This window comes from Electrona antarctica (assembly GCF_951216825.1).
Source record: "Electrona antarctica genome assembly, chromosome: 20".
Lineage (NCBI taxonomy): Eukaryota > Metazoa > Chordata > Actinopteri > Myctophiformes > Myctophidae > Electrona > Electrona antarctica.
In genome coordinates, this window is record NC_136801.1 from 34,172,133 (window position 1) to 34,191,474 (window position 19,342).

A 19,342-nucleotide genomic window follows, 5' to 3' on the forward strand; every position below is an offset into this window, starting at 1 on the left:
GCAGTTTTGTATTCTTCTTTTGTAGCTATGTTCTCAACCCTCCTGCATATGTCATCATTATTACCACGTCATCCCTATCATGTTACTATGTCAGACATGCCCAAAAAACAGCATTTAGTGTAGGGAACTGGTTATGTCATCATCACACCATGTCATCAGTTTTGCAGTTTTGCAATATTGGCCCTTTATAACGTCCGAAAAGAAAGGTTGTACCATCTCAACAGGACAGTATGCATGATGATGGGGCTACTGCTAGACCCAAACAGAAGGCGTCCTTTGACACAGGTGCTCGTCCGCCGGAATGCCCTGATCTCTGTTATATGTTACATGGCAGGCGTGGTATGGTTCATGGGCCTCGCCTTTGAGCCATTTATTCCGCATACTAAGATGACAGAGACGGCCTTGCATCACACTGTGGTTCAGGAGGGTTTCACAGCGGGAGAGATGGCTATGGCCACTGGCAGGGAGTTCGCGGCTAACAAAAAGAAGGCACATGGGATGCCAGTGGATTGGCTGGTGAAAACCATGGAGTCTCGAGGGCTGGAGGCGTTTACCCAGAGCTTCAACCGGACACTCCCCTTCCCTGACGACAACAAAGAGAGAGTTATTGTGAACGGTACTAATGTGTATGGGATCCTGCGGGCTCCTAGAGCACATCGCGCCGAAGCCCTGGTGCTGAGTGTCCCCTCCAGCCCAGGGAATAGCAACAACCAGGCCGTGGGCCTTCTGCTTGGCTTGGCACAGTACCTTCGTAGTCAGATTTACTGGGCCAAGGATATCATCTTCCTGGTGAATGATCATGATCTGATTGGTATGCAGGCCTGGCTGGAGGGCTACCACCACCCTAATGCTACGGGTATGGGCTGGTCTCCACTCCTAGGCCGCGGTGGCTCCATCCAGGCAGCACTTTCCCTGGAGCTCAGCAGTGATGTCATCACCAGCTTAGACCTGGTTCTAGAGGGGCTTAATGGTCAGCTGCCCAACCTGGATCTGGTCAACCTCTTCAGTGCCTTCTGCCAGAAGATAATGGTTCCCTGCACCATCCAGGGCAAACGTCAGAGGAAAGACTGGGACACAGTGTCGGGTTACAGCCATGCCGTCCAGACCATGTTACTGATGGTATTGAAGCAGGCCAGTGGACGGCCCTGGGGTAACCACGGACTGTTCTTGCGCTACCACATAGATGCTGCCTCCATCAAGGGGATCAACAGTTTCCACCAGTACAAGGCTGATGCCACCAAAGTCGGCAGGCTCATGGAAGGAATGTATCGGAAGCTCAATAATCTCTCGGCTCGCCTGCACCAGTCCTGCTTCTTCTATCTCATGCCATCGCTCTCTCACTTCGTCTCCATCGCTTACTATATGCCAGCCTTTGGCTTACTCGCTGTCGTACCGCTACTTCGTGCCTTAGACTTGTGGGTTCAACTCGTATCTCCACCGTCAACGGCAGACAACGTCTGCAGCGTCACTGCCATCGAGCCGACATCCAGCCCTTCGGGGATACTGTTGTCCGTGTTGACTCCGATCACGATCAGCCACCTGACAGGTGTGGCTCTGTACACACTGCCCATCCGTTCTCAGGCGGTGGCCGTGAGACACTTCCCTCTGTCTGAGACGGAGGCTGTTGTCCTGACGGCCATTGTCATCTACACAGCGGGCCTCGCTCTTCCACACAAGCTGCCGTCAGGACAGCGTACAGGGCAGGGCTGGAGAGTTCTGAAGCTGGTGGCTGTCGTGTACTTGACTCTGCTGCTGGGTTGCGCCGCCTTCGTCAACTTCTCCCTGGGCTTCGTCTTGGCTCTCACCTTGGTGCCCCTGGCAGCCTTCGTCACACCCCACGTACCGAAGTTTCCGTCGGCTTTCATCATGGTCGTCCTCAGCCCTGCCGGCACGCTACTTTTCAGCGTGTTCTTCTCCCGGGAGCTGCAGGAGATGCCTGTCGGCTTCCTGGGCGGCTGGAGGCTCCTCCTGTCTGCCATCTCACAGGGCATCCTGGACAACTCCCTCTATGGCTCTCTGGTCTACCCTCTTGTGGCCTTGACAATCTACCCCTGCTGGCTGCTGTTCTGGAATATTCTTTTCTGGAGGTAGTAGATACAGTCGGCAATCACCTTTTGGCATTAGGAAACCGCAGTGGTTGTATTGGTTCATTATTTCAACAGGTAGATTGCACCACGGTTAAACCGTTCCGGTTCTTAATCCATGAACCAGGACCCCCCCTCCACTGTCTGGGTTTCCGAGGCTAGGGCTCCACAATTAGCCCTTCACTAAATCCCACCCCAAAAAGCGATTGTCCAATGCCAATCCAAATAGTTTAGCAACGCAACGGTTGCTATGCAGGTCAAGCTTTCTTCGCTGCTAATGTGCCTATTGGACAATGATGCGTTGGGGAGGGACTTAGTGAAGGGCTAATTGGAACGTTAATTATGAATTGAGTTAATTATGAATTGAGTGTGGGCAAAACCATACCTATATTAAATTGTTTATGGTCTGTTTAACTAAACTAACATATGATAACCCTTCCACAGCAGTAGCTTTTTCATATTTTCTATTTTTTGCACATTTTCCTATATAATGCCTAATTTGCATATTTAAATGTACAATTTCAGAAAACTTGTAATAGGCCTACAATAAATCATTGTCTTCGTGTAAGTAATCAACTGGGGAAGTTTTATGGTGATAACTATTAGACTAATTAAATTTAGCTTTCCGGGTTTGTGTGATCACAAACATTGGCTTGTGATTGGCTGATCACCCCATATAGCGATGATTTGTTTCGCTGAGCAAAATACATGTTTTTGTGTTCATGTTTTGTAACAGCTTCCATTCATTGTTGTAAATATTGTATTTGAAACTAAACTAAACTAAACTAAACTAAACTAAACTAAACTAAACTAAACTAAACTAAACTAAACTAAACTAAACTAAAAGTGAGGGCAGAAAAGTGAAGACGCCAAAACTTTTCAAAAGCGATTGGCCGGAATGACATTTGTGATGATTTGATTGGTTGAGCTGGGAATGTTGATGTATGATGATAAGAGCGCCCCGGCCTCACTTCACACAGGTGTGATTTGTACCTATTCACCTATCATGTAGGCCTGGCCTACTGTAGGTGAAAACAGGGCCGGATCTACCATATGGGCACTTTGGGCACGTGCCCAGGGGCCCTTGGGCACCAGGGGCCCCTCAAAAAAATAAAAGATTTTTTCTTTTATTGTTTTAGCTCCACAGAACATTTCCCTGCTAATCCGAATGAAATAAATGGTGTCTAAAAAGATTAGTGTTTTATTGTTAGTGAGTGCAGCTGAAAAGTGCAACTGTGTGTAAAGCAGCAACAATGCGCTAGATTGGCTGTCACTCTGGGGGGGTAGGCGACCGGAAATAGGCCAATATAACAGCATAAAACTGCCCCAAAACGGCTCCAAAACAGCAAAAATGTTGCCCGTGCGTGAAGGGGGGCCCTTCGAGCTTCAGTGCCCAGGGGCCCTCAGAGGTGTTAATCCGGCCCTGGGTGAAAATAACAAAATGTGTGGTGATAAATGAAAAAGCTACTCCTGTGGAAGGGATATCAACATATCATATATTAATTTACGTATATTGCTCATATAAAACCAATTTAATATGGTTTTGCACACTCAATTCGTAATTTACTCTGGCTCATGGACTGAGAACAGGGCCGGTGAATCGCTAGTTATTGAAGACCCGAGCACCGGTCCCGAGCCCTGGGAACCGAGTTCATCCATGGTAGGAACTACAATATACGCTGCAACACCGCCCGAGTCGAACACGGAATGAATTAATGGTCGTACCAACATCCGGTGTTCTCTGTCCGTCAGTTTTTATTTTCCCGACATGTCTCTTCTCCGAGGATTACAAACACTAAAACGGGTTTTTACGCCCGTAATCTCAAGTAAGATTACATTCCCGCAAAATATACAAATACATAAATAGCGCGTGGTGGTGATCTATTGCTATTGTATATGGAATTCATGAAATGTATGTATGTAGTAGCTCGATCTGGTCCATAGCTCTAATGATCTTGTGTGTGTGTGTGTGTGTGTGTGTGTGTGTGTGTGTGTGTGTGTGTGTGTGTAATGAAATGAAATGATTACTATATTTACCCAGGGTATCTGGGCTAAGCTCAAGAACTTGTTTCCAGCCAGGCCAGTGTGTGTGTGTGTGTGTGTGTGTGTGTGTGTGTGTGTGTGCGTGCGTGCGTGCGTGCGCGCGCAAAAGCATGCTCTATTGCACTGGCCTAAAATGGGTCCTTAAAACTGCTTAAACATTCTGAGATTTGTATTCGGTTTATTGGCCACCAGATGGCATATACCGTGTAAAATCCAAGCATATGTATGTATGTATGTATGTATGTATGTATGTATGTATGTATGTATGTTGTATACTAATACATATATACAATTTACATATAAATACATGTATATATGTAATCTGAGCCTGTTATACCTGGCATTGGTACATATCTTCATGTAATGATTAATTTTGTGGCATTGGTTTCAGATTACATACATGTATACATAGGGGCATTACCTTTAATCCACCCGGCACTGTAACATATCATTATTACGTCACCATCGAGAGCCAGTTATACCCTGGCATTGGTACATATCTTCATTACGTCATACGCAGCCATGGCATACGCATACAACGACCCAAGTAACCACAGTATACTACAAATTACATATACATATATACAACTTGCATATACATACATACATTTATATATGTAAGTTGTACTGTTTATATGAAGATATGTACCATTACCAGGGTATAACTGGCTATTGATGGTGACGTAATGAAGGTAGGTTTAAGATTACATACATATATACATAGAGGCATTACCTTCAATCCACCCGACACTGAAACATATCTTTATTACGTCACCATCGAGAGTCAGTTATACCCTGGCAAGGCTGGCATTGGTACATATCTTCATTACGTCACTCTCAAATCATGCAGCCACGACATACGCATACAATAACCCAAGTAACCACAGTATACTACTCATCAACTTACAAATTACATATACAAGTTACATACATACATGTATGTAAGATGAGGTTCTACTGTTTATATGAAGATATGCACCAATGCCAGGGTATAACTGGCTCTCGATGGTGATGTGACGTAATCAAGATATGTTTCTGTGTCGGGTGGATTAAAGGTAATGCCTCTATGTATACATGTACGTAATCTGAAACCTACCTTTATTACCTTTATTCAACTTACAATTTACATATACATACATACCTGTTAGCTAACCAATATTGAAACGTATCGTAATTACGTCACCATCGACGGCCAGTTATAACTCGACCTTAGTATTTAATTCCAATGTTTTACAGAGAGGCTGAGATTTGAAAGTTTGTAGTGGTTGACAGTACTTGCGCGCTCTGCTTGCGCACTAGTTGTGTGCAAAGTGCAAGTAGGCACTCGACAGTGCAGTTCTATTTATTATTATTATTACTGTTATTATTTACTTTACACTGCCCACAATGTTTAGTTGCCCAGTCCGTGTTACTGTATTAACAAGTGACTGTATTGTCTGTTCCAGATGTAAAGAGCCTGTCCACCGCCAGTGTGACTCAACACAATGATGCTCTGGTATGAATACTATACAACAGGGGTGCCCACACTTTTTTGGCTTGAGAGCTACTTTCAAAATGATCAGTTCAACAAGATCTACCCACCCCCAAAAATCTTTTCCCATTGCTTAAAATAGTTAAAAAATGTAGGAGGGGGCTTTGGAATAGTGGCACTGGCATTTCATATAAAACAAACCCACTTGGAATGGAAATAGAGGGAGGGAAATGGAATTGGTATGGGGTGTATTTGTGTAGGCCTTTATACATTTGTAATGCTACTGACGTAGTGACGTTTGTGCGCAACACTCTTGAAAACTAAGTATTGTTATTTTGAGCTGGCAAGGCTGTGAGCTCCTTGAGTCGTTGTGTAGCTTGTAGATTGGCTATGTTTATTATTTTTGTAATTGTTTACAATTGTTTCACCTTTCGAATATCGGTCCTTATGGATTCTAATATTTCTTCCATTAACTGTTGCACCCCTACTCATGTTATACTTAGTTAGAAGTTACAGCACATTGTCTCAGCAAATCTTTTATGACTGTGCTCTTCACCCATTAGCTTGTGAAGATGGACAATCCATTCAAGAAACCACCCAAAGTCTGTATTCTTCACAAGATCACAGTGGATTATAAGAATATCCAGGTTAGTATTGAAAACATGTTTTTTTTGTTGCTATTTTTTGATTAAAGAACAATGCGAGTGCCTCTAGAACTTTTTTCCCACGATGGTTTAACTGAGACATAAACAATAAATGTGTTATATGTGCTCATATAATGGATACCTTATCATATTTACAAACTAGTCCATTATAACAATTTAGGCATTTAGCATTATATATGATATGAACAACAATCAGTTGATTTATTTTGTTTTGTTTTCTTCTTTTTAAAGGTTATATTGTAATAACTTGGGAAAGGTTCTCAAAAGGTGACTGCATGGTAGCAGAACTGCAAGCGTTGTGAGCTTGTACATTAGCTATTTTTGTACACCACATTGTACAAAGAATTCTGATTCAAGGGTAATGATAGTGATTTTAGCTCTATGATGGTACTCGTTGCTAATGAGTGTTTGTTCAGTATCAGGGGTCTCCCTGTCTCTAGTCCAGCTCTTTAGTAAACTGAAAATGCAGTTGGAAGTGATAATACCAAGAAAGGAGCAGACAAAATTGGAACTGGAACACACTGATGAGTGGGTACTCTCTCTCCTTATGAATACCAGACGAGTCGCCCATTGACCAACTTGTCGAGGGCGAGATGTATTATGGGCGATCGTAACCTGATACCCTCCCTATTGACTGAAACTGAACCAAATATATCACTTACCATATCCTTAGTGGTTAATCATACAAATTATTTCATCGATTATCTTTATTTATTTTTAATCTTTTCGAATTTTGAGTCATTGAAATAAGAAAGGAAAAACACTGCTTCTCGATTAATCAATTCATCTACATGAGCCAGATTAAGTCTGTTATTAGTTCTGAATATTGGTTTTGAATCTTTTGATATATTTTCAGTTAATTGTCCAGCCCTTCTAAGTTACCTGTTTACTCACAACAACGGCACCATAGGTTGGTTGGCTTCATCTTGCAGCCTGATATATTGCTTTGGCTAATTATGTGACTTTTTTTTTTTTACCTCTTTCAACCTGATGCCCCTATTTTCCGTATATCATAGTACTGTTAGAGAATATTTAAAAGAGTTTTCAATGTATCTATACCACTAAGTTTCAAGTTATGCTACTCCAAATTATACAATTCAAATTCTGGTGGCACTATCTTGCTTTATATTATCTTGCTTTATATTGAAGTTGCGTTGATCAAATTAATTTGCAGTGCTGTTCTCTTTTCCTTGCAGCTTTTGTCCCAGTTCATATCTCCTCATACCGGTAGAATTTATGGCCGACACCTAACAGGTGAAGAAGTATTTAAATTATATTAAGTTCAATGTACTGTAGTTCAATGCTATAGTCTCAAGTACAGACGACTTTTAGACAACATATTGCAGTGTAATAAACACAAGATGGAAGTAGGTTGTCACGTTAAGCATTTTATTTTTTTATTTTATTTTACAGGCCTATGTGCAAAAAAACAACGGGATGTCACTAAAGCTGTTAAAAGGGCCAGAAAAATGGGTAAGTCTACCCTGCATAATGTTCTAAAAACACTAAGTTGTTTTCCAAATAGAGGGTATGCGCATTACATCATCATACCTGGAAGTTATGCGGGAATGCCTACTGAGTGACAAAATCCTACTTTCTGGCCTTGACAGACAGCCCACATCCAAAGTTTCCAAACAGAAAAGTCCTATCTGATTGCATTAAACGACAGATTCATCATTCAAGTTAAATTCACATTGCCACTCGATTTTTTCCTGCCATCAATCTTAAATTTTACATTCTTAAAGCTTGATATGGACAGCAGACAAAATCACCCTGTGAATTTGTTACCAAAATGTCCATGCTGATCATGTTACTTACAGTATCTAATTAAAGCACATTTTTGTTATGCAAGAGTCATGCCAATACTTTCAAGGGGTTTTAGCTTGGCACGCATTCTGGTATGATATGAAGTTGTCATTCTTGTTTTTCACTACGCAGGTTTCATGTCAGTGACCCACAAACATCCGCAGTTTATGAAAGACCCGACCATCTGTGATATCAGACCCTTGGAATAGTTTTTGTTGTTTTTTGGGGTTTTTTTCCAACCTGGACCCCATTTTCCGGTTACAGGCTGATTCAGTTACAATAATTGAGGGTTTTTTTGTCTGTAGCTTCACATAACTTCTTAAGCACCACAACTCCCCACGGCTGTCTGCTGGCTCCTTCATTTTCCTTCCCGACCTTAAAGACTTGCTGGACCTCCCGAGGGAATGACTCCTCTGTGTCTACTGTCTCCCCCCTAACTCTGTGGTGAGTGGCTTGCCGCGGCACAACCCTCCATAGCTGAAGCAGCAGATGCTGTAGCTGTTCACACAGAGTCAAGTTCTCAGTTGCCACTGCTGATTTCAGTCATTTGGATTCCACAGAGTCCGTCATTCTTTTGTCTAAGTCTCGGCTTTATGTCTAAATGTCATAATTCTTAGTTGTCCATAAAATGCTAATTGTCAACATATTTCTTAAGAGGTTTCCTCTTGTCTACGATTTCTTCAAGTGGTTGCCTATAATTATGTAGAACAGCAGGAACCTAGGTCTAAAACCATAATAGCAAAGCATAACTTTACAATAGCAAACTGTGCTGGAGGAGTGGGGGACTATTTATTTCACGCTTAAAGGGCCTTGCAAACGTGAAGAGAGGAACGCAGGCGTTGTTGCCTGGATCAACACATTACACAGGTCTCCTCCAGGTCTGTTGAAGAGGGGCGCAACAACGCAAGCATTACAATAAAACTAAACAGAATCCAGGTCTGGTGAGTCGTGGGCGTGTGCACGTAACGAGCACACGCGCAACAAATTCACGGGACCACGCTCGCCATCTGCTATTTTCAGCATGCAACCAAAGTGTAAAATCTGCCATTATGACGATATCAAGGCCTGTCAAAACACATTTTAGTCGATTAAATCAACTGTAGTCGACTAAAATCTTATTACATTACATTACAGTCATTTAGCAGACGCTTTTATCCAAAGCGACTTACAATAAGTGTATTCAACATAGGTAGGGAACAAAAACTACTAATCACCAGAAGTCTTTAGTGCATTTTCTGCAAAAACAAGCAACCAAGAGTATACCTAGCGCTAAGGTAAAAGTGCAATATATCAGCTACCTATTTCCTTAAACAGATGAGACAAAATAGCTAAATCAAATGAGCATGAGCTAAAACAATTAAGTGTATCGACTAAACAAGATCCAATAAACAATACAACAATAGAAAACAAGCGTTCGTACAACTAGTTAACAACAAGTAGGTCAGTCGACATTTAGTCGACTAAAACTGGACTAACTAGAACATTTCAGGTGACTAAAATTTCAGGTGACTAAAACTAAATGAAAATGATTCAAAGGACTGACTAAAACTAAAATCAAAATTTGCTGTCAAAAACAACACTGGTGGCCACTCATTCCTTCGTCCACCAGAGGGCAACCTCTGCAAGCTAGTACCCTCACCATGTACCTATGGTTGCTGAAGAGTGGAGGCATCAACATTCTCTCTCAACTGAGTGGAGCTCTTCAACCTGTTTGGTCCTCTTTCAGTCACGTCTCCTCTACTTTTAATTTCTCCCCCCTGTTCTCAGTCTCCTGACATTCCATAGCCAGCTGCCACCGCACAACCTTTTAACCATTTAGACCTGAGGACGATTCTACAAATGTCTTCTAAATCATGACTGGTTTTCTGAAAAACATGTTTCTATATCTGGTGAATGTCAAGGACCCCCAAAAACTATATGTATTTGGCCGCCGACCCCCATCTGAAAAAATAGGGATCCCCCAGAAGCAAAGATGTGAGTTAAAAACATTCGCTCTGAAAGAATATACAGTATATAATTGTCAATGATTTGTGCCACATTTTCATTATAAAAAAAGAAAATAGCAGACCAAACTTAAAAACCTATTCAAATATTTCCAGCAAAAGGTGAACAATTATCCTGAATGTTTTGTTTTGTTTTATTATAATCAATTTACTATTTTTTTTTTGTTGTGGTGCTACAGGTGCTGTTTACCATCTTGTGTGCTGAAATGTATAGGCTACCTTAATGTTTTCAAGACCGAATGGAGGACATGCACTGACTTGTATTGACACAGAATCGCTTTCATTACAAATACAAATTTGGATATGTAGGATATGATGGATCTGCCTGTTATTGGCAGACATAACTGAATGGGGGCCCAAGCCATGATGTAGAAAAATAACCTACATTAATGCCACTTTAAAGTAATATTTAGAGAAGCTCTCGCCATGTTCACCTCCCAATGTATGAATGAATGAACCATTGTAAAGCACTTTGAGCACTTGAAAAAGCGCTATAAAAATGCAATTCATTAATGGTTTCCACAGAGACCTTTCGTTTAGGGCAGGCTGGAGGCCATAGGGGCCATAACTGTACTTATAAATTATGTAATTCAGAGGACGGGCGTAGTGACTCATCCTCACAAGTGTAACTCGTACTTGGGTCAATCAAAGTATAGATTAGACACTCTTTGGTCAAATATTACTCTTTTGTCAAATATTACTGGTCAACGTTGTTCTGTCATATTTGTTGTCAAATTACAAAGTACATTTTATTGCTGTATTTAAATGTACTTATTAAGTAAAATAGTGAAAATATGAGATGTACAAGCTCAAATCTAGTGAATTCAGTCCGATATTGTTTTGCCTTTGAAATGTTACTGGAATGAAAGTAATAAGCATAAATGCTCAAGTAAATGTATGTACTCCTATGTTACAGTCCACCAACATACTGTACAAGTTATGTGCATGTACCCAACTGTGTATGGCTTACAGTTGGGTGTGTCTGACGGAGGCAGCAGCAATGCAGTCATATGTGCCAGAGGGCTGTGCAGTAATGGGGTCAAATTATGTCATCCATGGTGCACTGAATACAGTAAGTCACACAAATTCTGGATAAATACTTGGTGTTTTCGCATGGTGTTAGGTTGCTCATAGCCTCATATAGTTGTACCAACTTGGTTCATTTGCAAGACTCGCGAGTCGCAAATGTTGGCGGGCAACCTCAGTGGTTGGACTGACAACCACATATGGTCCATATAATATGGATATCTAAGGGTCTCCCATGATGTCACAAGGCGTGACCATATATGGGGGTGTGACCATATGGAAGGGTGATGTCACGAGGCGTGATGTCACACGGGGTGACCATAAGAGACATGGGTGACGCAACAAACAAACATAGTAAATGCGACTTATGGTCGCAATAACCCATTAATTGTATTGTGTTGTTTTTATTTATTCAGCACAGTATAAAAAATCACACCCGTATGAACTGAGTGGTGTAAGGTATTATATAGCCTGATCATCTCTGATCTGACGTAATGTCTGACGTAATGAAATCACACCCGGGTGAACTGGGTGACCGTAGCAACCATGCTCATTTTGCATGCACAGACAGACAGACAGACAGACTAACATAGCCAGTCGTAGGAGTGGTTTACACCACTCAAAAAACAATACAGTGTCAACATATAAATATAAGAAGGGTAAAGTGCTAGGCTGAGGCAAAAAATCCCAAGGGGCTTCTACGAGGCCTCTACCTATGTAAATCACAATGAAGAATTCTTGGTTACATGGATTAGAGAAAAGAAGGGATGATACAAAGAAATATAATTAAGTGATCTGGTCAATTAAGTGTGTCCTAAACTTATATTTGAAATGATTTAATGAAGTAGAATTTGATGAGATTGCTGTATAGGTGTTCCATAGCTGGGCCCCCCTGTATCTGATGGAGAACTGACACAGACCAGTACGGAACTTTGGGAGATGTAAATGATTTGCCTGTCTCGTATTGAAGTGGTGCACATCACTGTTGAACTGGAAAAAGTCTTTACATGGCAAAGGAAATTAAACTGCATGGCTGGAACAATACTTTGAAAATAAAGTTGCAGGTTTGGTATGTATTTAAATTAAAGATTGGTAAAATATTGAGTTGTTTGAAAAGAGGGGCAGAATGAGGAGACCAATCACTGTATGTGGCAATCCTGCAGAATCTTTTTTTGCTGGAGTTTGTGAAGATGTGTATTATAAGTAGCTCCCCAAATGATATTGCAATATATAAGATAAATTAAGCTATAATAAATTTGGGAGACAGTTATAACATTTTTTTTTTTTTTTTTTACAAATTACAATAATTTTCTATCATTTCAGTAGCCTGGCTATGTTGTAATGATCATTAGACTCAGAAGTCATAACCCGTCCCAGCAATAGCCCCACCTATCTCTCAGACTCAGGGCAGATTCACTATGGTCCCGACTCCTGGGAGTGCACTCTACTCAGTCAGGAGTCAGGACTAGCCTGGGCAGCATTCCATTTCGGGTTTATGATCCGGTCGGGAGCGGATGGTAACTTTCGTCTGAAATCCCATGCACCAATGACCATATTTGTAGCCTACGACTGTAGGTAGGCTATCTATACAGTGGGGATTTTGCTTGGTGGAGAAGCTGAAGCAAAGCTTATGAAGCAAAAAAAAAAAGTTAAGCGTGACCTCAGCCTGAATAAGCCCCCTGGGAATACGCAGATGGTGCGCAGTAGCCTACGTACATACATGGCTCCGAAAATTGCACTCATTGCGGTGCTGCGTCCCGTCTCCCGTGCATGATCATTTCATTTTGCCTTGCCTTGCCCTTGCCTCCGACAAGAAAACGGCACATAACCGAAATCCGTGTGATGATGATGTGATGTGACCTCGCAAATACCTGGAGGAAGCCATCAGTCCCAACAGGTAGGAGGAGAGAGGCATCATCATGCATTCTTGGAAAATAGAAGGGAGAGACATTTTCATATATTGCATCTGGCCTATATAGCTCCCTTCTCTCGAATATGGTGTAGCGTCCCTACGTCTGTCTGCCTTACGGGCGCGGAGCTTCGAGTGCATGGTATTATTTGTCAATATAGAAGACATGGCTATAGCCGTATAGGCTAGCTGTGTTCATTTATGACTGGAATCGTGTTCTATCTTCTGCGAGGTTAATTGTCTTTCAGGCCAGTGTCTGTCCGATGCTTGCTTTTACAGTCAGCCTGTTGGACATCATAGACATAGACGATGCATCGACCCTTTAACGTATAGCCTCATATAATAGGGCACTACACCTGTTTAAAATTAAAATAACAAAATGCGTGCATAGACGAATATAGTGGCTATATATCCATGTATGCTGACTGTAGGCTATATTTGGCATTTCAATCGGGGAGAGGCAGTGATTTGATATCATATTATTTTTCTTTTGCGAGCCAGTTGAATATCAAGTCAATTTGGTTTAAGAAATGAACTTCGGATTTGAAGCCGCACATGGGAGAAAATATTGGGCTAATTAAGTTCAAGTGGATCATCAATCCACCATATTATGAACACAAAAATATTATATTTTTACATCAGATTTGACCATTTGAGGAGTCACAAAAATCAATCTCAAGGATTTGAGTCAAATCCAGAGATTGGTCTATAAAGCTGTGTGTGTGTGTGTGGGTGCACGTGCCGTGAGTGAGTGAGAGAGACATTAATTGCTTTATTCTACTATAAATGCGCCACCTCTGCGTGTCTGTCTGCGTGCGTGTGTCTATGGTTGTAATGCACAACTGACTTCACATTCGTGTGCAGGTGCCAGGTATCGAGTCGGTCGGACCCACGGTTCTCTAGAACCACCACAAAAGGCTCTGGTCAGGCTCTGCCAGTGGGCCTAATGAGGCCAACTCCTTTCACCTGGGCCAGCGGATCTGCCAGTGGGCCTAATGAGGCCAACTCCTTTGATTTCACCTGTGCAATTTCCAGCCTCTGCCTCAGCCAATTGAGGCTCAACCAATCAGGCTCTGCCAGTGTGCCGATTTGATTGCCAAGTATACACATACACACTAATACACTTTTCAGTTTGCAGTCTTCACACACAGGCACATACACAGATCTCCAGCATGTGGGACACCGGCTGACAGTTAAAACGGGTGCTATGACAACGTATATCATTAGGTTCCAAAGTTGCATCGTTCCCAAGTAGGCCGGTGGCCGACTGCGACGGGCACGTACAGGTCTAGTATCTGTAAGGAAAGGAGGTCAGTGTTCATATTTCAATCACTGGTTGTGTTGATTTACTTGAGTGTAGTTGGTGTAGTACATATGGAGTATTTTACTTTTTTGCAAGCACATGGCATTCACTCCGGGAACTGCCCATAGATCCGAAGTCCCGCTAGTCCGAACATGCATTAAGGTTGGCGAACATGCACTGCTCCCGTGCTTGCGGTTGTGTTTAGGTTAGGGTTAGAGATAGGGATAGTCATTTCGGAACAATGAACCTTCTGACTACGACACGGCCGCTTCACTCCAAGGCTAAGACAATTATTGTATAGGCTTTTGACTCCACTACATTTCTAGGAAAGCTCTTAAACCCATACTTACGTAAAACATAATTCGTTGCTGTAGGGAGGAAACCTCATAACTCAATTTTTGAGGTTTTTGATTTTCTTTTGCCATAAATCAGTGTTATTGTGTGTTGTTTCTAAAATATTGTACCAATGGAAAGTAGTAAAAAGTGCTTTGGACTTTAACTCCATTGGACCCTCAAACTGTCTGCTAAAACAACTAACTCCACCACCTCTCCCCCTCTCATGGAATTAATTGACAATATCTAAAGTTACAACACCAACTTTGATGAGGCATGCAGTATTGCTTTGTTTTAAAAATATAAGGTATTCAATTTCAACATTTTGGAGTTATGAGTTTTCCTCCCGACAGCAGAGATATATTATGGATGAACTACAGCCTACCTATATTACCCTATTTCGAATATAGTGAAAATAGCTGCTCTGTCTACTTTCACTATTTTTGAGAATTTCTCAGTTTTTAATTAGATTTGTTTTCGGGAATGTTCAAATTTTTACTTCCACCCACCCACCAGTTTTGTTAGCTCAAGATCTAACTTGCCACTCAGCCAGTCAGTGAAAATGAGGGCATAGCACATTGGCTTGTTCTATTATGCATTTGTTTATATGCTATTTTAAGGACAGGCCAACTGTGCACTTGGCAGTAAAGCCAGGAGGACCAGATTCAGCGAGTCGCCGATGACACTGCATGGGCGACTATGTAGTAGCCTATATGCGCTGAGGCACACACATTATGCATGTGTACATTGACCTGTGTGCATAACATGATTGCATGATGTGAACACGCACACACGCGCACACACACACACACACACACTTCCTTGTGTTTTTGCAGTGGTGGACATCCCCAGTATATACACAGGTCAAAGTAACCTATATAGATATTCCTGGTCAAATGTTATTCAACTACAAGTAAAAGTTTCACCAGGATGCATTGCAGCCAGGCCATGGTTAATTGTATGGCCGAAATGTTGGATACCTGATTTCACTTTATTTTGAAGCACTAGCTAGTTCTAGCTATAGTTTGCTGACTGCGGATGTTGCTTCTTTAGAGTATTAAACAGAGCCCTATATATGACAGACATTTCATATTATGACAGATACGACCCACTGTATATGACTGTACATTAACAATGTCTTACAGATACTCAAAAAATGAAGTACAGTAGTCTACTCAAGGAAATGTACTTTGTGACTTTCGACCACTACTGTCCCAGGCTGTGTCGTGTCCTGCGCTCAGTCACGACGCGTGTCTGGTCTACATCATCAACCCATGACATGAGGTCGAGAGTGACAGTTGGAACCAGTGTTGTTTTTGTCGGCTATTTTTAAATTTAGTCTCAGTCTTAGTCCAGTTTCAATCACCGTTGTTAGTTTTTATAGTATTTAGTCGAACTCATCCTATTTTTATTTAGTCACGTTTTAGTCGACTAAAAGTCGAGCATTTTAGTCTTAATCTTAGTCCAATAATCTGTAAATGTATTTGTCTAGTTTTGGTCAACAAAAACTGTTGACATTTCAGTCTAGTTTTAGTCTGACAATTATTTTAGCCCTTTACTTTTTTGTCAGCCAATATGTTTCCATCTAATCTGAATCAACTGATTCTTGTAACTTGGGGTCACCGTTTAACAATTCAAGAGGTGCAATCAGGTGCTCTGAATTTCAGGGCTGTAATTAAGCTCAGCAGTCCATATACTGAAATAACATACTTGAAAAATTGAATTATTACAATCAGAAGAACTTTCAGAAGCATTCAACCAAGCCATTGAAATGGTGTGCCTTTTATATTTTGAATAGGAGCACAATTACCTAATTGTGCTTCAAGCGAGCATGATGGAAAACTTAATATAATGACTCACAATGTCAATCAAAAGTCCATAATTAATTAGGAGGGATTCGTAGCACAGGCTACGAATCCATATATCGGTGACCTATATATCGGTGTGGCTGATATAAGTGTCATTATTTAGCTTTTTTTGATCGGCATAATCTGTGTGTGTGTGCGTGCGTGCGTGTGTGCGTGCGTGCGTGCGTGCGTGCGTGCGTACACGTGTGCGCGTGTGCAGTGCTGTGTGTCCCAGCAGGCCCTGCTATGGTGACGTGTGTCAGCGATGACGGATGTGGAGGCGACCTATGAGGGCTTCATTGGCTCGCGGCGGACCGGTCGCAGGAACGCCGTCCACGACCTCCCCGCCGCGGAGGACGCCCCCGGTGGAGAACAGGGGCCCGCCGCTGGCAGCCTGGCACAGGGCCTGGCTCAGGGGCCCGCTGCTGGCAGCCTGGCACAGGGCCTGGCTCAGCTCAACATCAACAAGTCAGGTGAGAGGAGGAGGGTGACAAACACATTGACGCAATCTTCGTCGATGACGTAGTAGAGCGTCGCAGTCCCGCCCCCTTTCATGACGCCCGGAAGAGAATTTCCCATTAATTTTTCCCATAGACGTTTCAGAAGGTATTTATTTAAAGACCTGTAAGCCTCGGACAATACAAAGCCAACTCGGATGGTGACAAATCATGACAATAAACACAATTCTTTGGGCCGAACAAATAATTAGAAAGAATAAAAAATGTAAAATAAAGTGCTGTACCCTGCCCTTTTTTTCTTCTTTCTAATTATTTGTTCGGCCCAAATTTTTTTTGTTTATTGTCATGAGTTGTCACCATCCGAGTTGGCTTTGTCTGAGGCTTCAGGTCTTTAAATAAATACTTTCTGAAACGTCTATGGGACAAATGAATGAAAGATTCTCTTCCGGGCCGCTCGTCGGGGGCGGGACTGCGACGCTCTATAGTCGTACGACAGTGTCGCGCAGTGAAAATTCGCCTTCCAGAGCCATATGTGGCCATAGGGTATAGGAGCCTATCTCGTGTTTCTGTATAGCGTGAGGTGGCTTGATGTACGACGAAGTATGACGATCCAAAAGATTGACTATAGAACAACCTATCACACTGACCCTGGTCCTCTAGAACAACCTATCACACTGACTGACTTACTGATGCACAATGAAAAATGTATTAACTCCTTGAATACCCGTTACCATGGGGGGCGATCAGTGGCCAGTGCCAGTAGACTACACGAAAAAGATCCGTTTCCTGGCCGCATGACCCGGAAGTAAGAATCGTGCATTTTCGTGCCAGGGTCGCGGCCGTGCTCTAGCGATAGAACCATTGATATGGTTAGCGGGAGCTCGAATTAATGTTTTATTAAGCTCCCAACATCGTACTTTATTCCATTCCGAGCCCTAAAACCACTAAAGACTGTGTGCGCGTGCATGGAGGATTTGGGCCATGGAACCAAACGGTGGCTATGGCGACGGAAGCAAAAATGAGTTAAAAATACTATTATTAATTCATTCAAGGAGTTAAAGGTATTTCAAAACATTATTAAAAGTCCCTAAATTGTCACTTTAAAAATAGATACGCTGTATCCATCATTCTATCCATTCATCCCTCTCTATCAGGCAATGAGGGAGAAGGATCGGAGAAGATCCAGGATTCTTCAGCCAAAGAACAGGAGAGTCAAGCTGAGGACAGCTAACTGGATACTGGATGACGTTACTCCCATCTCATCTAACTCCCCCCTAAAACCCTGACCCCACCCAGCTGGTCATGGGCCACTAAGCGTCTCTGCCAACGGCATGAACGAACACAATCCTCTATTTCCGTCGGCCGAGTGACCCGGCATCGTCATGGCCTCATCATCCTCATGCTGTACTCGGGCGTGTTCCAATTCCCTTAAAAAGCCTCCTCCCCTTGGCACCTTTCCTTCACGGCTATTGACATGAGATTGAGTGTGAAAGCTTGCTATAGGCGAGAGCGGCGACATGGCGTCAAGCCGCCTGTCCACCTGTCACTGGTCCGCGGAGGAACGGAAAGATGGGATGGAGGCTTTTCAAAGGTTTTGTGGAGCGAGCTCAAGTGCTTCCACAGAACCAGGAACTTCCTCAATGATCTGTCCATGTATGGCAGGGGTTCTCAACCCGTGGGTCGCGACCCCTCGGGGGGTCGCCAAATTATTTTAGGGGGTCCCCAAATTATTTTAAAAAAAGAAAGAAAAAAAAATTAAAATTATTTTCACGATTTTTCAAAAATAGCAGACCTACAAGCTCGCGAGTGGCGCGCTATGAGCTTGTAGATCTGCTATTTTTCAATAGCTAAATTATAACAATGCTTAAAACACCAAAAGGGGTTCCCGCCCAAAATGGTTTAAGGTTATTGTAGCAGTCAATTTATATTGGGGGTCGGGAGGGGGCGGGGCGGGGGTCCCGAGACATTGCCAAAGCATTTCCGGGGGTCCCCGGCCAAAAACGTTGAGAACCCCTGCATGTATGGATGCAGCTCGACTGTTAGGTCCGTGTCTAGGGCGGTGGTTTTCAAACATCTTTTGAAAAGATATTTTGAACATAGCAGATTTACAAGCTCACAACATGTCGCATCACGACGCGATGTGAGCGCGTTGTAAGATCTTTTTTTCTTTTCTTTGGCCTACCGAAGCCGAACAAAGCTCATGGTCAGTTGGAGTATGCTGCAGCCTTTAATCACTGACAGTTGTGCTATACCCTTTGTCGATTGATGGTTGACAGTTTAACACCAAGATCTCACTGGATGGACTCCACAAGAGCCAATTCTCTCCACAATAGTTTTGTGACAAAGATATACTTTGTCTGTGCTGTCTGATTCTTTGTGATAATCCCAGGGTTC

At 42.5% G+C, this 19,342-nt stretch overlaps 3 protein-coding genes across 3 annotated transcripts; all 3 read left to right on the forward strand.

Moving 5' to 3' along the window:
- Positions 1–240: 240 nt before the first annotated feature.
- Positions 241–2,091, forward strand: LOC306913291 (glycosylphosphatidylinositol anchor attachment 1 protein-like; the record flags this gene model as incomplete). The annotated part of the gene is made up of 1 exon (XM_079489882.1): positions 241–2,091. One exon carries the CDS (start codon positions 241–243, stop codon positions 2,089–2,091), a length of 1,851 nt encoding a protein of 616 aa, XP_079346008.1.
- A 1,693-nt stretch (positions 2,092–3,784) lies between these two features.
- Positions 3,785–11,049, forward strand: LOC306913102 (small ribosomal subunit protein bS18m-like). Its single transcript, XM_079489631.1, has 6 exons — positions 3,785–3,910; positions 5,573–5,622; positions 6,162–6,245; positions 7,460–7,517; positions 7,677–7,736; positions 8,202–11,049. Exons 1-6 carry the CDS (start codon positions 3,853–3,855, stop codon positions 8,276–8,278), a joined length of 387 nt encoding a protein of 128 aa, XP_079345757.1. The 5' UTR covers positions 3,785–3,852; the 3' UTR covers positions 8,279–11,049.
- Positions 11,050–12,929: 1,880 nt separating this feature from the next.
- Positions 12,930–18,229, forward strand: pkia (cAMP-dependent protein kinase inhibitor alpha). Its single transcript, XM_079489481.1, has 3 exons — positions 12,930–12,995; positions 16,711–16,963; positions 18,103–18,229. Exons 2-3 carry the CDS (start codon positions 16,756–16,758, stop codon positions 18,177–18,179), a joined length of 285 nt encoding a protein of 94 aa, XP_079345607.1. The 5' UTR covers positions 12,930–12,995; positions 16,711–16,755; the 3' UTR covers positions 18,180–18,229.
- Positions 18,230–19,342: the final 1,113 nt, after the last annotated feature.

Coding starts and splice junctions, on each gene's coding strand:
- LOC306913102 (XM_079489631.1), top strand. CDS start 3,853: ATGTCTCTTCTCCGAGGATTACAAACACTAAAACGGGTTTTTACGCCC. Junction 5,623..6,161: donor CTCAACACAATGATGCTCTG/GTATGAATACTA, acceptor TTCACCCATTAG/CTTGTGAAGATGGACAATCC. Junction 7,737..8,201: donor TAAAAGGGCCAGAAAAATGG/GTAAGTCTACCC, acceptor TTCACTACGCAG/GTTTCATGTCAGTGACCCAC.
- pkia (XM_079489481.1), top strand. CDS start 16,756: ATGACGGATGTGGAGGCGACCTATGAGGGCTTCATTGGCTCGCGGCGG. Junction 16,964..18,102: donor GCTCAACATCAACAAGTCAG/GTGAGAGGAGGA, acceptor CCTCTCTATCAG/GCAATGAGGGAGAAGGATCG.